The 23,691-nt window shown below is 40.8% G+C and overlaps 1 protein-coding gene across 2 annotated transcripts; it reads right to left on the bottom strand.

Annotated features, from left to right (window-relative positions):
* Positions 1-410: 410 nt before the first annotated feature.
* On the bottom strand, positions 411-23,617 carry LOC110503886 (BICD family-like cargo adapter 1). Of its 2 annotated transcripts, XM_021582502.3 has the most exons (9): positions 23,085-23,617; positions 19,487-19,702; positions 14,800-14,919; positions 14,475-14,621; positions 13,509-13,691; positions 8,674-8,844; positions 5,278-5,381; positions 3,250-3,370; positions 411-2,412 (listed from the first exon to the last, which is right to left on the bottom strand). In XM_021582502.3, exons 1-9 carry the CDS (start codon positions 23,334-23,336, stop codon positions 2,170-2,172), a joined length of 1,557 nt encoding a protein of 518 aa, XP_021438177.2. In that variant the 5' UTR covers positions 23,337-23,617; the 3' UTR covers positions 411-2,169. The 2 variants fall into 2 exon arrangements, with proteins under 2 accessions (XP_021438177.2, XP_021438178.2); XM_021582503.3 differs by lacking the exons at positions 19,487-19,702; positions 23,085-23,617 and adding an exon at positions 17,394-17,850.
* Between the last annotated feature and the right edge of the window lie 74 nt (positions 23,618-23,691).

The raw sequence follows: 23,691 nt of genomic DNA, 5'->3' as shown, positions 1-23,691 counted from the left end.
AACTTAGATATATGTTTTTGGTTGTTGAGTCAATTAGACCATGCTCTCTTCAAGTTTTTCTTTCAAAAAAAGTACTAAGTTATTTAAGAATATTTAGCAGATGGGCCATCCCGGTATGCAGTGTCGATGAAATAAATACTTCCAAATCTGAATACTTCTACAGTACATTTCTTACATATAGCAGATATAGTTTTGAGAAAATAGAATGTGTTACAATATTATGTGTTAAAATGTATTCTTGATCTTTCAAGTTTGACCTGAAATGATTTAATGTTTTTTCAAGGTGAAGATGCTTCTATATGGAGTTAATGTGGATAACCAGCTTTATCTTGTAGGCCTATGTGATGTATGCAACAAAGTATTTTATGCAGTCCATGCAAACTATCAAGCAAAGGCATTAGCATATTAAGTACTGTATGAAACATTACTTTATTTTCAGTGTAAAGGACATTCTGTGTTCACTAATAAAAAACAATTAAAGTACAGATTTTTTGTTTATTTAACTAGGCAAGTCACTTACTATTTACATAAACACCATCTACATACAGAATACATAAACTACATACATCATGATACACAACATGCATGGACTTTGATAACATTCATATATTACAACAATAAGTAATATGAATCTAGATTTTTGCTATATTTCTTCAGTAATAACAGGTGCAAGTACTAGACGTTTCAGTCATTCAATCAACATTGTCCTGTGTTTTTTACTAAATCAAATAATCTGAGGACATTCTGATTCTGTCAAGAAAAACATAAATGAAAATAAACAATTAGCAAATGTTGATGAACAACAGGACCAACTTACATCATGTATTGACAGCATATTACATGCATTCGGTCCATTAGATTATTCTGGTACTTTGATCAAAATACCTTATATGACCTGACCATCCTAGTTAGAGTTGATCTACATCGTTGATCTATATTGATCTATATTGCACCCTTCCCCCAAAATGTCCCCTTCAGTAGTGTGGCAAAAACTAAGGCACATAAGGTAAGAATGCAATGCAAGAAATGCATTTTGGACATATTTCATAATGTATCTAGTTCCCACAACATTTCATGACATTCTGTAGATGATTGGTTTATTTATGAGCACCAATTTTGTATTTGGTTATGTTCTACTAAGGCCTGTTTTCTATGAATACATAATGGAACACATTTTGCATTGACAGCAGGCAACATTTAATCTTATTACATCTTTTGAAAAGGCTGTAGTGAGTGGAACACCACTTAGATCTGGATCCTCTGTGTTTCTAAAAACCTAAATATTTACAACATTCATTATGTGTTATGATTGGAGTCCAGTCACTCTATCAACTTGGATGGATGAAATAATTAGTCTGAGCAAATACTGTCAGTATTCTTTCAAACATTGACATTCACACATACATTTACAATCTCGGGCATCAATGACTTCATTATAAGGCAGAAGACGGGCACAACTTCTAAGCCTCTTTTGTTGTCGTAACTCACCATCCTAGTGTGTGACTCCCTGGCCATGCTAGCAGTTACTATCCTAGTGTGTGACTCCCTGGCCATGCTAGCAGTTACTATCCTAGTGTGTGACTCCCTGGCCATGCTAGCAGTTACTATCCTAGTGTGTGACTCCCTGGCCATGCTAGCAGTTACTATCCTAGTGTGTGACTCCCTGGCCATGCTAGCAGTTACTATCCTAGTGTGTGACTCCCTGGCCATGCTAGCAGTTACTATCCTAGTGTGTGACTCCCTGGCCATGCTAGCAGTTACTATCCTAGTGTGTGACTCCCTGGCCATTCTAGTATTTACCCTGCTAGAGGCTTTTTAACCTGCTCTAACATGCTTTGAATGTTCTTAGGTTATTCTCCGTGACAGTGGGGAAACTGTCTACTTACTGATAACTCTTTGTCCATTAGGGCTCCTATCTGGCCCTCGTTTCCAACACACCATGGTCTTGAATTCTAATACTCTACTGAAGTCTACTATATAACATTACTGAGTGTTCAGCCTGTCCTGTTTTGCTTGGTACTCTATCTACCAAGACTGATAGTTCCACTCAGTAGTGTTCCACCAGCTTGTCTTGATGACTCAACTCACCTTCTTCAATGGCCAGCTGGTCAAGACATTTCTGTGCAATGTGCCAGTCCTCCAAGGTGAAGCAACAGACATTCCAGCTTACTATTTGCCTGGCTCTGTTGCCTTGCCCCGTCGAAGCCAGTTTCTCCAGGGGGACTGGGGCTTCTCTTGCCCAGCTTCTGAGGTCCAGGAAGCGGGGGAGGAGGAGGGCCGGCGGGGCCTGGTGGAGGAAGCTGTGCTGGGTCTCCTCCAGAAGGACATGGGGTTAGAGGCAGGCTTCTTCTCGACCTGCTCCAATTGCTGCTGGGTCCTCAGCTGCTGGTTGATGATGATTTGGATATCGTCCTGTAGAAAATAAGTAAGAATATTACACCTCTGTTGATCATTTTTATTTATTTATTTCACCTTTATTTAACCAGGTAGGCTAGTTGAGAACAAGTTCTCATTTGCAACTGCGACCTGGCCAAGATAAAGCGTAGCAATTCAACACATACAACAACACAGAGTTACACATGGAATAAACAAAACATACAGTCAATAATACAGTAGAACAAAAGAGCCTGATTACACTTTACATACATTTTAAATGCAAAAGCTGGATATAACAAGAGATTAAATACGCTTCTAATAGCATGAGGTTGAAATTGTGGGAAAGTTTCAATCGTCTTTATTGAACTGGTCAGTTACAGTGAATGTGTTGCCATGTCTTCATATGACCACTAGAGGGAAGTAGTCACCAAGCAGATGGCCTGGCACTAGCACCATGACTCAGCAGTAGACTAGAGTAGTAGAGAGACTCTTCTAGTCTTGGCCACCTGTCGTTTGGTTCAGATCCCTTCACTCCAACTTAGAGGGCTGTTTAAAGGTTGCTGTGTCCCTAACACCAGTGAGGATACTACAGTTAAAGAGCAGTCTCTATGGAACACTAGAGTTCTGACTCTGTGACCAGCGATTAGATTACATTGAGACTATAGGAGGTGCCCTAAAGATAATAGGCGTAATAATATTTTCACAGAGCTTATGAAAGTGCCCTAATGTGTTACGAGAGTGCAAGAGAGGAGCAGAGGAAGGGAGAGACAGAAATAGGATAAAGAGAGATCCAGAGATGGAGAAAGAGAGACAGAGAGAGAGTGAGGGGGGGTGACAGAAACAGAGACAGACAGAGAGACCGTGGAAACCCACCTGCCAGGCCTCTAGCTCCTGAGACAGCTCCAACTTGCGTTGTATAGCCTCCAGCAGCTGGTTGTTCAGACACATCATGTCATTCTTACTCCTCACCAGCTCCGCCTCCATCAGGTTCTTCCTGCCATGATGTAACAGCGGGACAAACACATGTTAGGTCACAGTGACATCATAGATTCATAGCAAACAAATATGGCAATTCTCCAACGACAACCCAGCACAGGGACATATCTTACACTTACACATAAAATAGCATGAACTACGTACAGTGCCTTGCGAAAGTATTCGGCCCCCTTGAACTTTGCGACCTTTTGCCACATTTCAGGCTTCAAACATAAAGATATAAAACTGTATTTTTTTGTGAAGAATCAACAACAAGTGGGACACAATCATGAAGTGGAACGACATTTATTGGATATTTCAAACTTTTGTTAACAAATCAAAAACTGAAAAATTGGGCGTGCAAAATTATTCAGCCCCCTTAAGTTAATACTTTGTAGCGCCACCTTTTGCTGCGATTACAGCTGTAAGTCGCTTGGGGTATGTCTCTATCAGTTTTGCACATCGAGAGACTGAAATTTTTTCCCATTCCTCCTTGCAAAACAGCTCGAGCTCAGTGGGGTTGAATGGCGAGCATTTGTGAACAGCAGTTTTCAGTTCTTTCCACAGATTCTCGATTGGATTCAGGTCTGGACTTTGACTTGGCCATTCTAACACCTGGATATGTTTATTTTTGAACCATTCCATTGTAGATTTTGCTTTATGTTTTGGATCATTGTCTTGTTGGAAGACAAATCTCCGTCCCAGTCTCAGGTCTTTTGCAGTCTCCATCAGGTTTTCTTCCAGAATGGTCCTATATTTGGCTCCATCCATCTCCCCATCAATTTTAACCATCTTCCCTGTCCCTGCTGAAGAAAACCAGGCCCAAACCATGATGCTGCCACCACCATGTTTGACAGTGGGGATGGTGTGTTCAGCTGTGTTGCTTTTACGCCAAACATAACGTTTTGCATTGTTGCCAAAAAGTTCAATTTTGGTTTTATCTGACCAGAGCACCTTCTTCCACATGTTTGGTGTGTCTCCCAGGTGGCTTGTGGCAAACTTTAAACTACACTTTTTATGGATATCTTTAAGAAATGGCTTTCTTCTTGCCACTCTTCCATAAAGGCCAGATTTGTGCAATATACGACTGATTGTTGTCCTATGGACAGTCTCCCACCTCAGCTGTAGATCTCTGCAGTTCATCCAGAGTGATCATGGGCCTCTTGGCTGCATCTCTGATCAGTCTTCTCCTTGTATGAGCTGAAAGTTTAGAGGGACGGCCAGGTCTTGGTAGATTTGCAGTGGTCTGATACTCCTTCCATTTCAATATTATCGCTTGCACAGTGCTCCTTGGGATGTTTCAAGCTTGGGAAATCTTTTTGTATCCAAATCCGGCTTTAAACTTCTTCACAACAGTATCTCGGACCTGCCTGGTGTGTTCCTTGTTCTTCATGATGCTCTCTGCGCTTTTAACGAACCTCTGAGTCTATCACAGTGCAGGTGCATTTATACGGAGACTTGATTACACACAGGTGGATTGTATTTATCATCATTAGTCATTTAGGTCAACATTGGATCATTCAGAGATCCTCACTGAACTTCTGGAGAGAGTTTGCTGCACTGAAAGTAAAGGGGCTGAATAATTTTGCATGCCCAATTTTTCAGTTTTTGATTTGTTAAAAAAGTTTGAAATATCCAATAAATGTCGTTCCACTTCATGATTGTGTCCCACTTGTTGTTGATTCTTCACAAAAAAATACAGTTTTATATCTTTATGTTTGAAGCCTGAAATGTGGCAAAAGGTCGCAAAGTTCAAGGGGGCCGAATACTTTCGCAAGGCACTGTATAAATATAACATGTCTGACATGTCTGATAAGAATGACAAATGCTGTGTGAAAATTACATTGACGGAAATTACAAAGAGTGTAAATAATTAAATGATAATGACAGAAAATAACTAAACGATAAAGGCAAAACCACACCTACTTAGCTATGGCTTCATCTCTATCTCTGATGGCCTGTTGGGCCACCTCTTCTTCATCCTGTCTGTTTCCGAGCCTCAGCCTCAGCTCAGCATTCTCTTCCTGGAGCTGGGAGATTTTAAAGGAGGGGAGAGGACAAGAGAGAATATAGTGAACTGAAATCAGAGTCCAATATAAGCAACTCCAATGTCTTGGGTTCAACTCCTGCTGTATCAAGAACTCATAACCAAAATGACCACAAGGTGGTGCACAAACCACACACACTGAGATGAGCCAATGTAAACACGACTAAAGCAGAGTATTCAGTGTCTGTGGTACTTAGTTATGTCCAAATTAGGTTAAAATTACATTAGAGGGCATAGTTTATAGCCTGGGGTGATGAGTGAACACACAGGACAGGTGGGTGTTGTGTTATAAAACAGAAGCTCATGGTATTTACTGGACATTCAGAACTGTAGACTGACTGTCATTGTACCGAAAAACCCCTCTCGCTCTCTCTCCAGCCCTGTCCCCAGCTCCTAGAGCCCCACACAAATAGACCAGCAACACAGAAACTCATTTTAATCAGTGGTGGAAAAAGTTCCTAATTGTCATACTTAAGTAAAGATACCTTAATAGAAAATGATCCAAGTATAAGTGAGTCACCCAGTAAAATACTACTTGAGTAAAAGTCTAAAAGTATTTGGTTTAAAATATACTTAAGTATCAAAAGTAAATGTAATTGCTCAAATATACTTAAGTATCAAAAGTAAACGTAAAAGTATACATTAATTAATTCCTTATATTAAGCAAAACAGGCGGCACAATTTCTTGTTTTTATAATTTATCGATAACCAGCGGGACACTCCAACACTCAGACATTATTTAAAAACAAGCATTTGTGTTTAGTGAGTCCACCAGATCAGAGGCAGTATAGAAGACCAGGGATGTTCTCTTGATAAGTGCATGAATTGGACCATTTACATTATTTTCTTTATGAATGTCAAAAATATAAATAAAGTACAGTACAGATAAAAACTACTTAAGTAGTCCTTTCAAGTATTTTTACTTAAGTACTTTACACCACTGCTTTTATTGTGTCTAAATCTAAATCTCCATGGAACGCAGGCTTGACTGACACCTGATCTCTGTGTTAATGTCTCTGTCTCTGAGGGGATGAATCAGGACTTTGTTGTCAGGGCCGGCAATCCATGTGAGAACCCAGGCACTGCACTGAGGACTCTGAACAATGAGCCCTCGTGTGCTGGGCTGAGCAGACTGTAAGAGGTGGAGGTGATTTAGTATTATCTATGTATCAGTGTTGACCTTGTTGCTGTACCTGTTGTCCATCTCATATTCAGGTCAGTTCTCCTGTAGACGATGTTCATTTTCATCTTCTGTTAGTGCTTTTCGTTTCATCCTTTGGTTATTTTCCTTTTTTGTCTGATATTATCATGATTTCACCAGTCTCGTTTCCCTTTCCCTCTCTATAACCAGTGTAGGCACTAAAACTAGGGGAAACAACACTTGCATTGTTTTGACAGGCACTTTCCTGGAAAAATGGGGTTCCCAGTGGGAATAATAAACCTTACCTGCTGTGATCTGTGAAGCACTCAACATTCCCAACCACTCCTCTCCCAGATCGCAGCCACAGGCTTCTAACAACAATGTCTCAACAGAGACGCAAACCAAAAACCACAGCACTGACATAACTCCAACGTCATCTGTCCTTATACCGGTCCATAGTATTGTATGACACAAACACAATAGCAGGTAAGGTAGACTGTGGTGTTTCTGTCTTTCAACCTCTAACAACAGAGCATATATTAATTAAGTGGGGAAATTGAATAAAGGCTTTGCATTTAGGCCAGAAAGTGTATTTCTTTGCCATGTTTTTTTGCAGTGCCTTGTTGCATACCTGTTGTCCATCTCATATTCATCTCATATTCATCTCATATTCATCTCATATTCAGGTCAGCATATTTGTATTCTTCTTTTCACTCTGTTATTTTGGTCATTATTGCAAAGTCACTAAACTGAGGATGGATCAACAACATTGTTCTCCCATCACAGCCATTGGACTCTGTTTTAAAATCACCAATGACATCATGTTGACATCACTGAGCAGTTTCCTTCTTGTCCTGCAGCTCAGTTCAGAAAGATGACTAACGTTGATGTGTCTGGGTGGTTTAATACATCATCCAGAGCATAATTATTAACTTAAATAGTTATTCAATGTCTGATTTGCTATTGTTCTCCCATCACAGCCATTGGACTCTGTTTTAAAATCACCAATGACATCATGTTGACATCACTGAGCAGTTTCCTTCTTGTCCTGCAGCTCAGTTCAGAAAGATGACTAACGTTGATGTGTCTGGGTGGTTTAATACATCATCCAGAGCATAATTATTAACTTAAATAGTTATTCAATGTCTGATTTGCTATTGTTACCCATCTACCAATTACTGCCTTTCTTTATGAGGCATTTGAAAAGCTCTCTGGTCTTTGTAGTTGAATCTGTGCTTAAAATTCTATACTTGACTGGGAGAACTTGCTGATGTTCTATGTATGGGGGACAGAGGAAGGAGTAGTTATTCAAAAAAATAAAGTAAACCCCTATTACTTGTATGTAACTTATTATGAGATTTGTTCAACCAAATTTTACTCCTGAACAAATGTAAGCATGCCTAAACAAAAGGAGGTGAATGCAACAACTATATTTAAGTTATTTAATTTGTAAAAATGTAAAGATTTTCTTTTTGTAGATCAATAACAAAAAAATAGCACAATTAAATCTATTTCAATTCCACTTTGTAAGGCAGCAAAATGTGAAAAAAAAACCAAGAGGGGTGAATACTTATAATACCAACTGTAGCTAAACTTTTGTCTTTTTCAACAAAGGTATACATACATTAACTATACATAGTTTCCATGATTACATTAGCTTGTACTCTCATCATAAGACTACCCCGAAATGCTAACAAATTTTTCCCACCTAGTAAGGTCCTTCAAAATCTCACGGTTTTCCTTTACCTTAGCATTGTGCATGGTGACTTGCTGTTTTGCTGCTCATTTAACAGCAGATCGATCCGTGTGTCCCCCAATTAATTTAGGGTGATCTGATGTTGGATGTGCAATGCCAATTTTTCGTGCTTGCTTCTTGTATTAATGGTTCTTGTATTGCTTCTTGTACCCCCCCAAATGGATTTGAATGGATGGGACGGTAGGCACAGATCGACAAGAGCTTTTGATGCAGTTTTAGCACATTTGGGGATTTTAAGCATAACAACCTTTAGACAACAGCTTTTTTTATTCTGTTAATAAAGCCACCCTGCCTACCCTGGCTGCACATCACTGGCCTATTGTTAGAGTTATTTAGCTTGCCCTGGTTAGTGGCTTGGTTTCAAGGAAGACATCTCACCTGAGGGATGTGGGTGTGGTTGGCCAGTTTCTGAGCTAAACCCTTTAACTGTAGGAGCATGGCCTGCAGATCTCCTTCCTCCTGACCTATAAACTCTGACCTCTCTGGAGTATTCACTACCCGGGTCAGGGGTCGCAGGAGCTCCAGGATGGACAGAACTTCCTGGGTCATCTATTGGAGAGAGAACAGAGAGAAAGAGAGAGCGAAACAGAGAGATGAGATTAAAATTTAAACTAAATCAAATTGTATTGGATAGCGTTTACAACAAAAACATTTTAACCCTGGTAAACCGGCCTAAACCTGTCCGTCTATAACAAGCAGTAGCACCGTGGCAAGGAGAAAACGCATTTGAAAGATAATAAGACTAATGATGTGACTATGGTGTGTTAGGTCAGTAAGTTCTGTGTTATTTAACACTACAGTATGAATGTGTAGCTCAAGGCCACTGCATTATGTTCAGCCTAAATTATGACTAGTCTTCTTTCCTTTCAAAAGTGTCAAACTCATTCCTGAGGAGAAAAGGTAAAAGAATAGTAAAAGTGGGTTAACAATATTAAAAAGTTGGTGATCCCATTTTCTTGAAATTTACACTTCTTAGGCTTAGATGACATCAGAGGAAGGAACATTGTGCAGGGCTGTGTTAATTATTTATATAACACGATGGTTGACTTTTTCCACATTTTGTTACGTTACTTATTCTAAAATTGATTACATTTTTTAAAATCCTCAGCAATCCATACACAATACCCCTTAATGACAAAGCCAAAATAGATTTGAAGAATTTTTTTGCAAAACAAAAAATAAATACTTTATTTACATAAATATGAGATTCGAAAAATTTAGCTCAGGTGCATCCTGTTTCCATTGATCATTCTTGAGATGTTTCTACAACTAGATTGGAGTCCACCTATGGTAAATTCAATCGATTCGACATGATTCTGTCTGTATAACGTCCCACAGTTGACAGTGCATGTCAGGGCAAAAACCAAGCCATGAGGTCGACAGAATTGTCCGTAGAGATGTGAAACAGCATTGTGTCGAGGCACCGATCTGGGGAAGGGTACCAAAACAATTCTGCAGCATTGAAGGTCCTCAAGAACACAGTGGCCATCATTCTTAAATTCTTAGAGCTGGTCGCCAGGCCAAACAGAGCAATCGGTGGAGAAGGGCCTTGGTCAAGGAAGTGACCAATAACCCGATGGTCACTCTGACAGAGCTCTCTGTCAGAGAGCTTCGGGACAAGTCTGTGAATGTCCTTGAGTGGCCCAGCCAGAGCCCGGACTTGAACCTGATCGGACTTGAACCTGAACATCTCTGGAGAGACCTGAAAATAGCTGTGCAGCAACGCTCCCCATCCAACTTGACAGAGCTGGAGAGGATGTGCAGAGAAGAATGGGAGAAACTCCCCAAATACAACGCTTATAGTCTCGTACACAACAAGTATCGATTCTGTAATCACTGCCAAAGGTGCTTCAACAAAGTACTTAGTAAAGGGTATGAATACTTTAGTAAATGTAATATTTTCGGTTTTTATTGTTTATAAATTAGCAAAAATGTTTTTAAAAAAATGTTTTTGCTTTGTCATTATGGGTTATTGTGTGTAGATTGATGAGTTGGGAAAAATAAACTATTTAATCAATTTTAGAAAAAGACTGTAACAACAAAATGTGGAAAAGGTAAAGGGGTCTGAATACTTTCCGAAGGCACTGTACCTCACCTCACTACCTAATCGGTCTTTCCCTAGCGCTTTTATGAGTCAAAGATCACAGTTTCTTTCTTTGAGACTACTGAGTTCTATAGGAAAAAACCTTCCATAGGTATAACCCCGTTAACACAAAACCTGACTGAATGTGTGTGCTCTCTGACAGTGAGCGGTGGAAAGATCCATCTAGCTTATGTGGTTCAACCAAACAGGAAATGTAGGCTAGCGAATGACTCATGGGTGCACTAAAACATCAGTTTCCTGGTATGGAACAAAACAAATTGAAATAATGACAGAATCAGACAGTCAAAATGTGGAATAATTTGTCTCTTTCTTTCTTACCTTTTATGTTTGGTTTCAAGCATTCATTATCACAATGTTTTCTACTAATTGTACCCTGTACTCAGGAGCTGTAATACACCTCAGTAGCTAGCGGCAAAGCTCTTGCAAGAGGTAGGTACTGTACCATCACACAGAGTCACCAAGAACATATCCAGAATGTTATGTTGCTATGTATCATTCTTCCATTACAGTGTAGTGGGAATATTTAAGTGATCAACACAAAATTTAGCATAGAGTTTCTGTAATACACATCATTTCCAGTGTTCACTAGACTTGACGCTGAATGTTATGGATTATTCTCATATCTGTCGATAGTGATTGACGCCAGACTGGAGGTACAAGGGCAGAGGACACACGGATTATTCACTATTGTATTGATGACATTCTATGGACACTGTGCGATTCTGTAGAAGCTGACAAAGTTACTGCCTTTTTGTTTTGACTTCCTACAATTAGGATATAAAGGGCCTGTGTCCAAGAGGCTGGTGTTTAAAGAGGCTGGTGCAACTTGTAATCAAGTCCAAGAGGCTGGTGCAACTTGTAATCAACCAGATAGATTTTTGAAAGACTGCTATCCTTTTTGTTCACCTGGAAATTCCTTTTACATACTGTGAATGGACTTTGATTGCATATCTCTCTTTATCTTTCTAACACCTCATACTGTATACACTTTTTAGAAAAAAGGGTTCCAAAAGGATTCTTCATATGTCCCCAAAGGAGAACCCTTTTTGGCTCCAGGTAGAACCCTTTTTGGTTCCATGTAGAACCCTTTTGGGTTCCATGTTAACCCTCTGTGGGAAGGGTTCCACATGGAACCTAAAAGGGTTTAACCTGGAACCAAAAAGGGTTCTCCTATATGTACCAAGACTATGTATGTACCAAGAGTATTAACCCAGGATAAGTGTACTAAATCTTGCCTTTGTCCTAGGCACCCCGTCTCTTATGTCCAAAGAACTCTTTTAGGCTCTAGATAGCACCTTTTTTTCTAAGAGTGTATAGATAAATATCACAACAATCTAGGCATCTAACTCTGATACAGTGGGGCAAAAAAGTATTTAGTCAGCCACCAATTGTGCAAGTTCTCCAACTTAAAAAGATGAGAGAGGCCTGTAATTTTCATCATAGGTACACTTCAACTATGACAGACAAAATGAGAAAAAAAATCCAGAAAATCACATTGTAGGATTTTTTATGAATTTATTTGCAAATTATGGTGGAAAATAAGTATTTGGTCACCTACAAACATGCAAGATTTCTGGCTCTCACAGACCTGTAACTTCTTCTTTAAGAGGCTCCTCTGTCCTCCACTCGTTACCTGTATTAATGGCACCTGTTGGAACTTGTTATCAGTATAAAAGACACCTGTCCACAACCTCAAACAGTCACACATCAAACTCCACTATGGCCAAGACCAAAGAGCTGTCAAAGGACACCAGAAACAAAATGGTAGACCTGCACCAGGCTGGGAAGACTGAATCTGCAATAGGTAAGCAGCTTGGTTTGAAGAAATCAACTGTGGGAGCAATTATTAGGAAATGGAAGACATACAAGACCACTGATAATCTCCCTCGATCTGGGGCTCCATGCAAGATCTCACCCCGTGGGGTCAAAATGATCACAAGAACGGTGAGCAAAAATCCCAGAACCACACGGGGGGACTTAGTGAATGACCTGCAGAGAGCTGGGACCAAAGTAACAAAGCCTACCATCAGTAACACACTACGCCGCCAGGGACTCAAATCCTGCAGTGCCAGACGTGTCCCCCTGCTTAAGCCAGTACATGTCCAGGCCCGTCTGAAGTTTGCTAGAGAGCATTTGGATGATCCAGAAGAAGATTGGGAGAATGTCATATGGTCAGATGAAACCAAAATATAACTTTTTGGTAAAAACTCAACTCATCGTGTTTGGAGGACAAAGACTGCTGAGTTGCATCCAAAGAACACCATACCTACTGTGAAGCATGGGGGTGGAAACATCATGCTTTGGGGCTGTGTTTCTGCAAAGGGAACAGGACGACTGATCCGTGCAAAGGAAAGAATGAATGGGGCCATGTATCGTGAGATTTTGAGTGAAAACCTCCTTCCATCAGCAAGGGCATTGAAGATGAAACGTGGCTGGGTCTTTCAGCATGACAATGATCCCAAACACACCGCCCCGGGCAACGAAGGAGTGGCTTCGTAAGAAGCATTTCAAGGTCCTGGATTGGCCTAGCCAGTCTCCAGATCTCAACCCCATAGAAAATCTTTGGAGGGAGTTGAAAGTCCGTGTTGCCCAGCAACAGCCCCAAAACATCACTGCTCTAGAGGAGATCTGCGTGGAGGAATGGGCCAAAATACCAGCAACAGTGTGTGAAAACCTTGTGAAGACTTCTGTCATTGCCAACAAAGGGTATATAACAAAGTATTGAGATAAACTTTTGTTATTGACCAAATACTTATTTTCCACCAAAATTTGCAAATAAATTCATAAAAAATCTTACAATGAGATTTTCTGGATTTTCTTTTCTCATTTTGTCTGTCATAGTTGAAGTGTACCTATGATGAAAATTACAGGCCTCTCTCATCATTTTAAGTGGGAGAACTTGCACAATTGGTGGCTGACTAAATAATGTTTTGCTCCACTGTATGTACTAAGATTATGTATGCACCAAAGGGTATTAAACCCAGGATAAGTGTGCTAACCATTGCCTTTGTCTTATGTCTCTTATGTCCTATGCCCCCTGTCTCTTATATCCGTGGTCCTCTGTATCTTATGCCCCAGGTCCCATGTCTCCTAGTTTCTATAGTGTTACCTGTTCTCTGTCTTGGCCCAAGCCCATGGTGTCCAGACTGGTCTCCAGCTCAGACAGTAGGGATGTGTTTCCATGGCTACTCCTGTACTGCAGAGAGACCTCCTCCTGCAGCTCCTCCACCTGGACATGAAGCTGCTGGGAACGCCCCCTCGCAGCCGCAGCCTCCTGCCATGCCTCCGTCAGCTACCCACACACAGAGAGGGGCACACACACACACACAGAAAAACACACAGAGGGAAACACACACAAAGAGAGATACATAAGGTCTGGTCAGTGTGATCTAAAATCAACCACATTATTCAAACACAATGAGATTCAGACCCCATCAGTCTGAGTATTGCAAAGCAGATCTAGCTCTAGAAACACACAAGTATACATAACATGCAAATGTCATCCATAAATCACATATTAGACAACATGTGCACAATATCAACATACAGTGCTATTGTAAAGTTATGTCAAAAATGTAAACTGACATGCCAGAATCCAGTCTGGTGCAGAAACTCCACTATCGCCCGTGTGGAATCCAGCATTGCAAGATGAAATGACTTGTGACAATGGGAGGGATGAGTCTATTGTAAAGCAAAGTTTTCCGTAGATCAGAGGTTCCCAAACTTTTTATCCCCGGCCCCCCTTTCGCGCACCACGTCTATTTCAAAGGCACAAGCACTGTTCATGACACAAACTGTTCACACCCCTCTTGTGGGCAGAGAGAACATTTTGCAGGTTTGAAACTTATTTACTGCAATTCTACACATTTTGTCATGGGGTGCAAAGAAAATGTTGCCGTTTTAAAGCAAATGTTCTTGTAATTTTACACATCTTTTACACATCACTCTGTTGTTAAACCCCAGTTACCAACAGTGTATCCCAGGGTCACAGTCACTTAGACAAGTGTGCACTATTGACGTGATATTAGTGAGTAAACAAAGACAAAGATACCAAAACTAAATTATGTGTGTATACCTGTTGGCTCTGCTGCTGGTTGTGTTGGTCCTGTAGAGCGGAGCGTGTGTGTAGGGAGGCCAGTCTGTCCCGTAGGTCTGCGTTCTCCTGACACACACTTTCCAGCTGCTCCTCTAGAGCCTGACCCCTCTGGGACAGACGCACCACCTGGACACACACAAGGAGCGAGACAAAGTGTGTGTGTGTGTGTGTTTTTGTTTAACAATCCTTGTGGAGACCAGAAGTCTAGAGAAAATAGGATTTTGGATGGGAATCAATTATTTGGCTCCCACAAGGATAGCAATGCAAAACTGTGTGTGTACGTGCGTGCGTGTGCGTAGCCTACCTGCTCACTCATGGCACTGAGCAGCTCCTCATCCTGTGGTCTGTTATGGTGGCCTCTCTGACGGAGCTCCAGTTTCAGGGTCTGCAGTTGACTGGTCATTGCCCTCTCCACCTCCATCGCCTAGACCGCAGCACAGACAGACACCAGAGACAGGTATTAGATATACATAGAGAGACAGGGGAGGCAAGAGAAACAGGCACCAGGTTTAGGAGACATGAGATACCTGAGACTAAAATAGTAGAGACATTTAAGTCACTAGATATTAGATCCAGAGATAAATATCTAAAATATAGACATAATACGAGGAAGTGTAATTTTAAATAAGTGAATCTGTATTATTGGTTGCTGTTAGCTACGCTGCAAATGGAAAACTAAGATCACATACTACAGTCAAAGGAATGGTTCTTGCCTCCAGCACATGTGCTTATGTTTTTGTTATAACAAAATAACTAGAAACATCTCTCTGTGGGACCAGTGTTCCATTAACTACCAGATGGCATAGTAAGCAATTATTGACATATGCCTACACAAAAGGTACTATCTAGAACCTAAAAGTGTACTTAGGTTGTCCCCATAGGCGAACCCTTTGAAGAACCATTTTTGGATTCAGGTAGAACCCTTTTGAGTTCCATGCAGATCCCTTAACATAGATGGTTCAAAATGGAACCCAAAATAGTTCTACATGGAACCAAAAAGGGTTCTCCTATGGGGACAGCCGAAGAACCCTTTTGGAACCCTATTTCCTAAGAGTGTACCAAGAGAGTTGAGGAAAGTAAAAGTTCTCCCTTTCTAAAAAGGTTATAGGTTCCAATGTAGAACTCATTTTGTGTAGTTGAATGAGCACTGACGGACAGAAACAAAAGCAGGGGGCATGTAGACACACACTATAGGGGGAGTGGCAAGGATGCATGTTTGTGTCAGTCAGCCCCAGAGTCCCGTCTGCGGCTTATCTTGGAACGAATACGGACAATGGGGCAAGCGGCCCATTAGGAATCCACAGAGGGATGCTCCATTTTTTAGGGACACAAAATCAAATACAATACCCCCCTACTGAGCTACAAGACTTGGCCTTCCCTTATCTAAACTATGATGCACATAGAAGCTGATTCCTACTGCAGTAGTAGACCCCCAAGAGCCCTCTCAGAGTGGTGGGACAAAGCATTCCCCTGGGATGGGAGGACTCATAGATAACATTAGCACACGCATCATGGGAGTAAACCCCTCAATGGAAAGAGTGATAGATGTATATCTTCTCCAATGATAGATCTTCCTGGCGCTTCCCTCTCTACACGGCGTGACGCTGTCTGAGTCAAAGGTCAAAAAAGGGGGCCTCAAATTGCGTGTCTAATTCTACATAAACGTAAATCAGGAGTGAGGGATTTAACAGGTGCCATCACTATGGAAATCAAAGTATATCCTGTTGGCAAAATCCCAAGGAAAGTGCAGGTGTTTCAGGTTACAGAGTAATTTTATTGGTGTCTAAATCTAAAGTTGAAAACCTTAGCTAAACCCTTTTAGGCTGAATGTCTTTTTCACCTGTAGAATGGCATGATTCATCACACCAGTGATGAAAAAGCAATCTTATTCACTTCCTTGTTTGAAACATGTGCACTTGTTTCTTTCTTATGTTGGAAAAATAAATGATTTCCTTGAAGGCCTTTTCCTGTAAGTTAGATTGGACAATAACGTCATTTCTGAAAAGGTACTAACAAACAGAGATGTTTAATCAACCAAGAGTTGTTCTCATTTCCAGCTTATCAAACCGCAAACATACTCCCTTCAGAGTAACGTGTTCCTTCGCCAAAAGTATGTGTCCATCATGTTATTTCAATGCAAGTGTTTGACTTGAGCTTCCACAGAACATCTGTATGAATGAAGTACACTAGAACCAACAGAAGTGAATGCTAGACTCTGAGTGAAGCATTGTTCACAGAGGAATACGGATTAGGTATTCTGTGGAACAGTGAGGCCAAGATCCATCAATACTTTTGTATCATGTCCATGTTCACATTCAAAACTGCTGACAGGATAGAGAATGTAAAAAAAAACAATGACACTGCCAGGCAGTCACAGATGTCTAAATACTCATTTCCTCTCACACTCAAATGTTTGAATAACCTTCATAGATGCAGCAAAACCTGATAACGAACCAGTTTCTGACTGGCAAAGATCAACATAGTTTTCACACTTCCTTTACAACTGAGGTGAAGAGCAACAGTAAGCATATCTAGTGGTCTCTAGAGATATTTATTAGCTGAAAGGGATTTCTGTTTTCCTGGTAGTGTGACCATAGGTTGTTTTATGGATGTTAGTTTAATACCTGGTAGTCAAGGTGATATATCGAAGCTCTTTGAGTGGTAACCTCCCTCCCCCTGATTCCTGTCATGCTCTGTCTAATTTCTCACACTACAGTTACACCCATCAGACCCTGGTAATATAGAACCACTTCAACCACACATACAATCCCATTCAGGCACCGTTGTACACATACCCTATTGAAATCTCTCTATACACTGATTGTATAGTTATACAAACCACCATTCAGATATTAAACACATCGATGCCCCCCCCCTCTCTCTCACATACACACTCACCGTGCCAGGCAGTGCTGCACACCTGGAGAGAGGGGTAGCACCACCACCGTTCACTACCGCGTCCGGTAAGAAGACGTCAGCGACCGGACCAAGAGAAACACTCTTCAAACCTTTCCTCTCCACAACAACAGCTTCTGAAGTACTACTCTCTAGCTGTTCTTTTACTTTAAAATGTCCAGAGAACTCAGAGTCATCCATGGTGGAAGCCAGTCAGCAGAATGAACCCACTTCTCTCCACTTCCTCCTCCTCCAGAACTCAGATAGAGAGCTCCTGTAAACATAACGTTTTCTGCCCCTTTTGGAATTCTGGAAGACTGTGAGTGATAAATAGAAACTACGTCCTCTACATCTTCTGACCACAGGGTGGTGACGATCATGGTTCCTCTATCTGAACTGAAGAATACTGAGCATACAAAGGGAGGTTGTGCTTTTTTCCATTGACTTATGTCCATGCACTGGAATTAAGTTAGATATTCAACTTCCACACTTAAGACAAGCACAGAGTCCAGGTGGTTAGTCATGTGTTTCATTAACTGTAAGTTTACGTCACAATCATAAAATTCAACAATGCAAAACAACATCCTTGTTGTTAGTTGGCAGAGAACTAGTCTAGCGGCCCACTCAAGGTTGCTAGCCTAGTACACAATTGCCTGTTATTTAGCCAATCAGTTCTTCTACTGTACCTACAAAACTGATAAGAGACTATAAAATACCTAATTGACTGCAACGGAAAGCTTCCAGTCTTAGGTATTATGGTTTTCACCTACACAGCATTTATAGGGATAACCCAGGACCTCACCTTTACAAAAAAAGTGTTGTAGGGTTAGTATTAGGTATCATTGTGGATATAGTTATAATAAAGTAAACATGAGTCACATTGAAGCATGAGTACACAGCCTGACAGCTGTGGTTTTCCAATCACGTGGTCTAGGTCTTCTACAGCTCAGAGCCACATGGCTCAGTATACAATTAATTCCAGTGATGACAGATACAATTCATAGACCAATTTAAGATATGAGACTTTTCCCAAGGTCCACTGATGTCTCCCTGCTCTGAAGACCTAGACCACATTCAAATTGAGCTGATATTCTTTCAGTCCCACTCCCTACTCCTCTTTATAAAATGCTGGCATCCACTCCTATAGCCTCCCAGCTAGATGGGTTGCCTTTAGGCAATGTACCTTAATGACATTCATGTAATAAGATCCTGACCTATCACCTGATCCTGAACTGTTGAAGTGGTTTCACTTAATCACAGGTTCGTTTTTTATCTACATTTTATTGCTTATATGTACAGTCTGTGTATTACTTAGCTAATATTACTACGTATTACCTAATATCTGTGGCCTTGCTTTATACAGTGGTAGTCTTAGTACAGTACATTTATTTTCAGTAGGTAGATTGGGTAACACCCCACCTGATCGCTGTTGGCGCTATCTCCAGGCATAGAGTGGTTAGGTTTCACTAAGGTTAATGTGTTACTACAATGACTGGCTTTTATTTACTTCTGCCTTAATAGAGAAATCTTTTCACATGTCACTTTATATGACAAAAATAACAAAGGGTCTTATATACAGCATTCTTTCTTTTATTTTATTTAACCTTTATTTAACTAGGCATGTCAGTTAAGAACAAATTCGTATTTACAATGACGGCCTACCAAAAGGCAAAAGGCCTCATGCGGGGACGGGGGCTGGGATAAAAATATATATATAGAGAAATATAGGACAAAACACACATCACAACAAGAGAGACAACACTACATAAAGAGAGACCTAAGACAACAACATAGCATGGCAGCAACACAACATGACAACAACATGGTAGCAGCACAAAATGGTACAAACATTATTGGGCACAGACAACAGCACATAGGGCAAAATGGTTGAGGCAGCAATACATCACACAAAGCAGCCACAACTGTCAGTAAGAGTGTTCATGATTGAGACTTTGAATTAAGAGATTGAGATAAAAGGTTAGCCTTCCTTGCTGGGCTTATTGCTAGCGAATTAAATAAATGTAGTTTCAGTCTGTTTACGTCCATTTGGTGCTTAATGAACATGACCCAGGTGTGAAGGGGTGGTAGGTACTCACGGTGCTGAGCTGTTCTCTGAGGCGCTGGGTGTGTTCTGCGTCTTCCTCCTGGGCCCTGGTCTTGTCCCTCTCTGCATCGGTCAGGGCCTGGGTCAGCCTGGCCACCTGGCCACTCAGATCCCTCATGTCTCTCTCCAGGTCCCCAACCTGGCTCACCCACCCAGACTGGCACCCCTCCAGCTTCAACCGCAGGTCATGCCTGCTCTGCTCCAACTCCTGTGGGCAACACATAACAAACAGATGGGCACAGTGAATGCGTGCCAATGGGGGTCTCTTTGGTCTGTGATTAGGAGACTGATACCACTGCTATTTCATTCTAATCCATAATATTACTGAAAGAGAACATTAAGAGTATTTGTACAGTAGCTATTGCTGTGTTATTACTGTGTACTTATTTGAAGATAGGTGATGCATAATTGGTATTTCAAAAGTCTGGTACACCTCTGTTATCTTTTTATTGTAACTATAAACTCTACAGAGCTCACAGCATTGAAGACTAGACATGGTTAGACTATGACATAATGACAAGTGTGTAATATACTTTCTGTAATAGAAACTATAATTATTTCATAATAATAAACCAATAAATCAGTTTGGTGACTGGTCTATATAATATTCCATGTTTTTGCACCTCTGATGCCTAGACAGCCCTACATTAGATCTATCCATCCACACAGACAGCAGTAAAACTGTCTCTGAAACATCTCCTAATGTGGATTCATCCCTGGCTGTTAAAGACACTTATTGGATCTAGGAAAGCTACAGCCCTCTCTGGGAAACTTATAAAATTCCATACAGCATTGCAGTAAGAGAAACATTGTAAATCTGAGAGACTGGGTGACAACAGTAACTACATTACTTCATGGGGAGGGGGGGACAATTATTTTTTTTCCACTCATTCAGGAGCAATAAAGGCCTAGCTCACACATTTTGTGATTATTATGACTTATTTTATTTTGATTTATCAGGGGGTGCCGCAGCAGCCTCAGCACCCCTACTTCCCACGGCTATTTATGAATTAATACTCTCCAGATACAGACAGGGCATCATATGTTTCCGGTGGTGTTTACTACATGGTCAGGCCTAATGGGAATGAGGGTGCAACAAACTGCAGATGGCTCGAACTAGACCTGTCAAGGACAGAAGGTGCACAAACAACAGAATGTGCTTGTTTTGTTCCTGAGAAGCTAGACAGACATTTGAGGAAGATGCAGACTGCAGGTGTAACACCCTTCCCTACCTGATGTTGGATTAAAGTTATATGCTTTTCCTCACATGGAGCAAGCAATTTATTGAATAAATCTCTGTGCTGTTTTAATGAGATGTCCATATTAATTAGCAACCCAGTGAGGGGAAAGGGTGCGTAGAACTCAGGCTTATCACACAAACACAAAATAGCTATTCAGAGAGCAGAGAAAGAGTACAGTGTTATAACATTGGCCTTGTTTTACGGAAGCTCAGACTCAGTACATTCTTATGACATCTCCTTTGAAGAGGGAAGTGCTAGCCTCCTTAAAGGATGGTCTTATTGGCTGTAGAACCCTAAGAATACTAGATCCATCCATCCACTTATGACATGTTTGTGAATATTTTCAAAGGCCTACCTAAAAACCTTTAATTCTTTCTCAAGCCACAGGTGAACCTGAAGTTTAATAATTTGGGTGAAATTGCGCTGCTTTATAATTGCCTATTTATACATTGTATTATAAAGACTTGCATGATGTAAAGACTGTGAGGGAAAATGTTACATTTGTGCTTTTCTAATAACCAATTCGATTGGGTTCATGCAAGTGACTGATTGATCGTGCCTGGGAGGAATTCTCCCTATCGTAAAAGTAATTTGGCAGTACGCCCAGAACATTGCTTTGAGAAACGAAAGGGGTATCTCAGTTTCAAGGTCTCAGCTTGGAAAGAAGAAGTCTCTTGAGGTATTGGTCGGTCACAGACAGGAACCAAATGTTAACAATGAATTAATGATGAATAATGAATCATGTAAATCACGCAAATATAACTTGTAAGCAGTATATAAGAGAACTAACTGGACTGCCCCGGGCAGAGCTCCCGACCGACGTGTACTATGGTGCATTAAGATTGTTGGAACCTCTCCAGCATGCTGATAATAAATAATTATTAATTTAAGACTGACTTCAGGTGTCCCTGCTGGTAATTTCCACAACTATTTGTTTGTTGTTGTTTACCTTGAATGATATGTCAACACATAGCAAATAAAATACAATTTTATTGGCCATGTACACTCTTAGAAAAAGGGGTTCCAAAACTGTTCTCCGGCTGTCCCCATAGGAGAACCCTTTTGGGTTCCATGTAGAACAATCTGTGAGAAAGGGGTTCTACCTGGAACCAAAAAGGATTCTTCAAAGTTTTTTTATTTTATTTTTTCATTTCACCTTTATTTAACCAGGTAGGCCAGTTGAGAACAAGTTCTCATTTACAACTGCGACCTGGCCAAGATAAAGCAAAGCAGTGCACAAAAACAATGACACAGATTTACACATGGGATAAACAAACGTACAGTCAACAACACAATAGAAAAATCTGTATACATTGTGTGCAAATTAAGTAAGGGGGTAAGGCAATAAATAGGCCAATAGTGGCGAAGTAATTACAATTTACACTGGAGTGATATATGTGCAGATGAGGATGTGCAAGTAGAAATACTGGTGTGCAAAAGAGCAGAAAAGCAAAAACAAATATGTGGATGAGGTAGGTAGTTGGTTGGATGGGCTATTTACAGATGGGCTGTGTACAGCTGCAGCGACCAGTAAATGGCTCTGACAGTTGACGCTTGAAGTTAGTGAGGGAGATATGTCTTCAACTTCAGTAATTGTTTTAATTCGTTCCAGTCATTGGCAGCAGAGAGGAGAACCCTTTGAACCCCCTATTCAAATGGTTCTCCTGAGGAGACAGCGAAGAACCCTTTTAGGTTCTAGATAGCGCCTTTTTTTCAAAGAATGTACACATATTTTGCAGCTGTTGTAGTGTAACTGATGTGAAACGGCTAGCGGTGGTGCGCGCTAAATAGCGTTTCAATCGGTGACGTCACTTGCTCTGAGACCTTGAAGTAGTGGTTCCCCTTGCTCTGCAAGAGCCGCGGCTTTTGTGGAACGATGGGTAACCATGCTTCGAGGGTGACTGTTGACGTGTTCAGAGCGTCCCTGGTTCGCGCCCAGGTCGGGACGAGGGGACCGACGTAAAGTCTATACTGTTACAGGTTCAGCGAAATGCACATTCTATCAATGGCATAGTCAAAACATTGGTTGATACAGTATTATTATTCAGTGCTGTTATTTGCTGTCACATAGTCGGATGAGAAATGTAAAAAAAAAAAAAGAGGAAAAAACCTACCCTAAATATTGTTTTTAATAAACCCTATCAAAATAAATCTTGAACAATAGTTTATAAATTGACTCATTTCATAGGCCTTCTTTTCAAGATCTAAATTAGATGCGCTTTGTGAATCATGTTTTCATTAAATTTAAGATAGGAACAAGCGCGTATATTACACTTTCACTGGAGCGACCACAACAACCTTCATCATCTCGTACAACACACAGGGCTGCTTTTAACACTTCTCTCTTACCTCAAGTTTGTGTGCATACTGTTCATTAAGTTTGTCGCTCTGTTCTTTCAACTGACGATTTTCCAAAAGCAATGCATTTCCCAGCTGGGCCGCCAAAAGGACTTCTTCCTCCTTTTGTTTCAAAGCAGCTAAAAGTTGATTGGGGTCTTGATAACCAGATATTTCTTCCGCATCATAATCAAAATAAAAACCATCCTCCAATTCCACTTTCATCTTCTTCGGTTTGAAACTCCATTCACCAAGTCGATCCATAGCTCCTGATTTAATGGAAATGGCCACATAATAATATATTACATTTAAAATCTAAAAAACTAAAATGGTGGCATATTTGTCAACTCATTCATTCAGGTCCATTCCAATAACTATTTAGCAGTTACCTATGCCCCAGTGCGCAGCCTGTGCGCGAATGAACCTGTGGTTTGACAAGGCGGTCTCCAATATGATGCGAGTGAAAGTAGGCTGTTCCCCAGAGAATCCATTGCACCTACTTAAACCTGCGCGTCTGATGCGTCGCTGTGCAACAGTTACCTCCCGAAGTCTGTTTGTACCACCCTAAACATATACATTTGACAATTCAAATCAGTTACTGCCCCTTGCAATAAAAGTG

Source organism: Oncorhynchus mykiss, chromosome 24 (assembly GCF_057628025.1).
Source record: "Oncorhynchus mykiss isolate SJ-2025 chromosome 24, ASM5762802v1, whole genome shotgun sequence".
In the NCBI taxonomy this organism is placed as follows: domain Eukaryota; kingdom Metazoa; phylum Chordata; class Actinopteri; order Salmoniformes; family Salmonidae; genus Oncorhynchus; species Oncorhynchus mykiss.
The sequence above is the reverse complement of the archived record's forward strand: the minus strand, read 5'-3'. Positions and strand labels throughout refer to the sequence as shown.

Bases quoted from the DNA above. Each gene is read 5' to 3' on its own strand.
- LOC110503886 (XM_021582502.3), bottom strand. From the start codon at position 23,336: ATGGATCGACTTGGTGAATGGAGTTTCAAACCGAAGAAGATGAAAGTG. The intron at 19,703-23,084 runs GTAAGAGAGAAG...TGTTGCCCACAG, and splicing joins AGTATGCACACAAACTTGAG to GAGTTGGAGCAGAGCAGGCA. The intron at 14,622-14,799 runs GTAGGCTACGCA...GTGTGTGTCCAG, and splicing joins TCAGTGCCATGAGTGAGCAG to GTGGTGCGTCTGTCCCAGAG.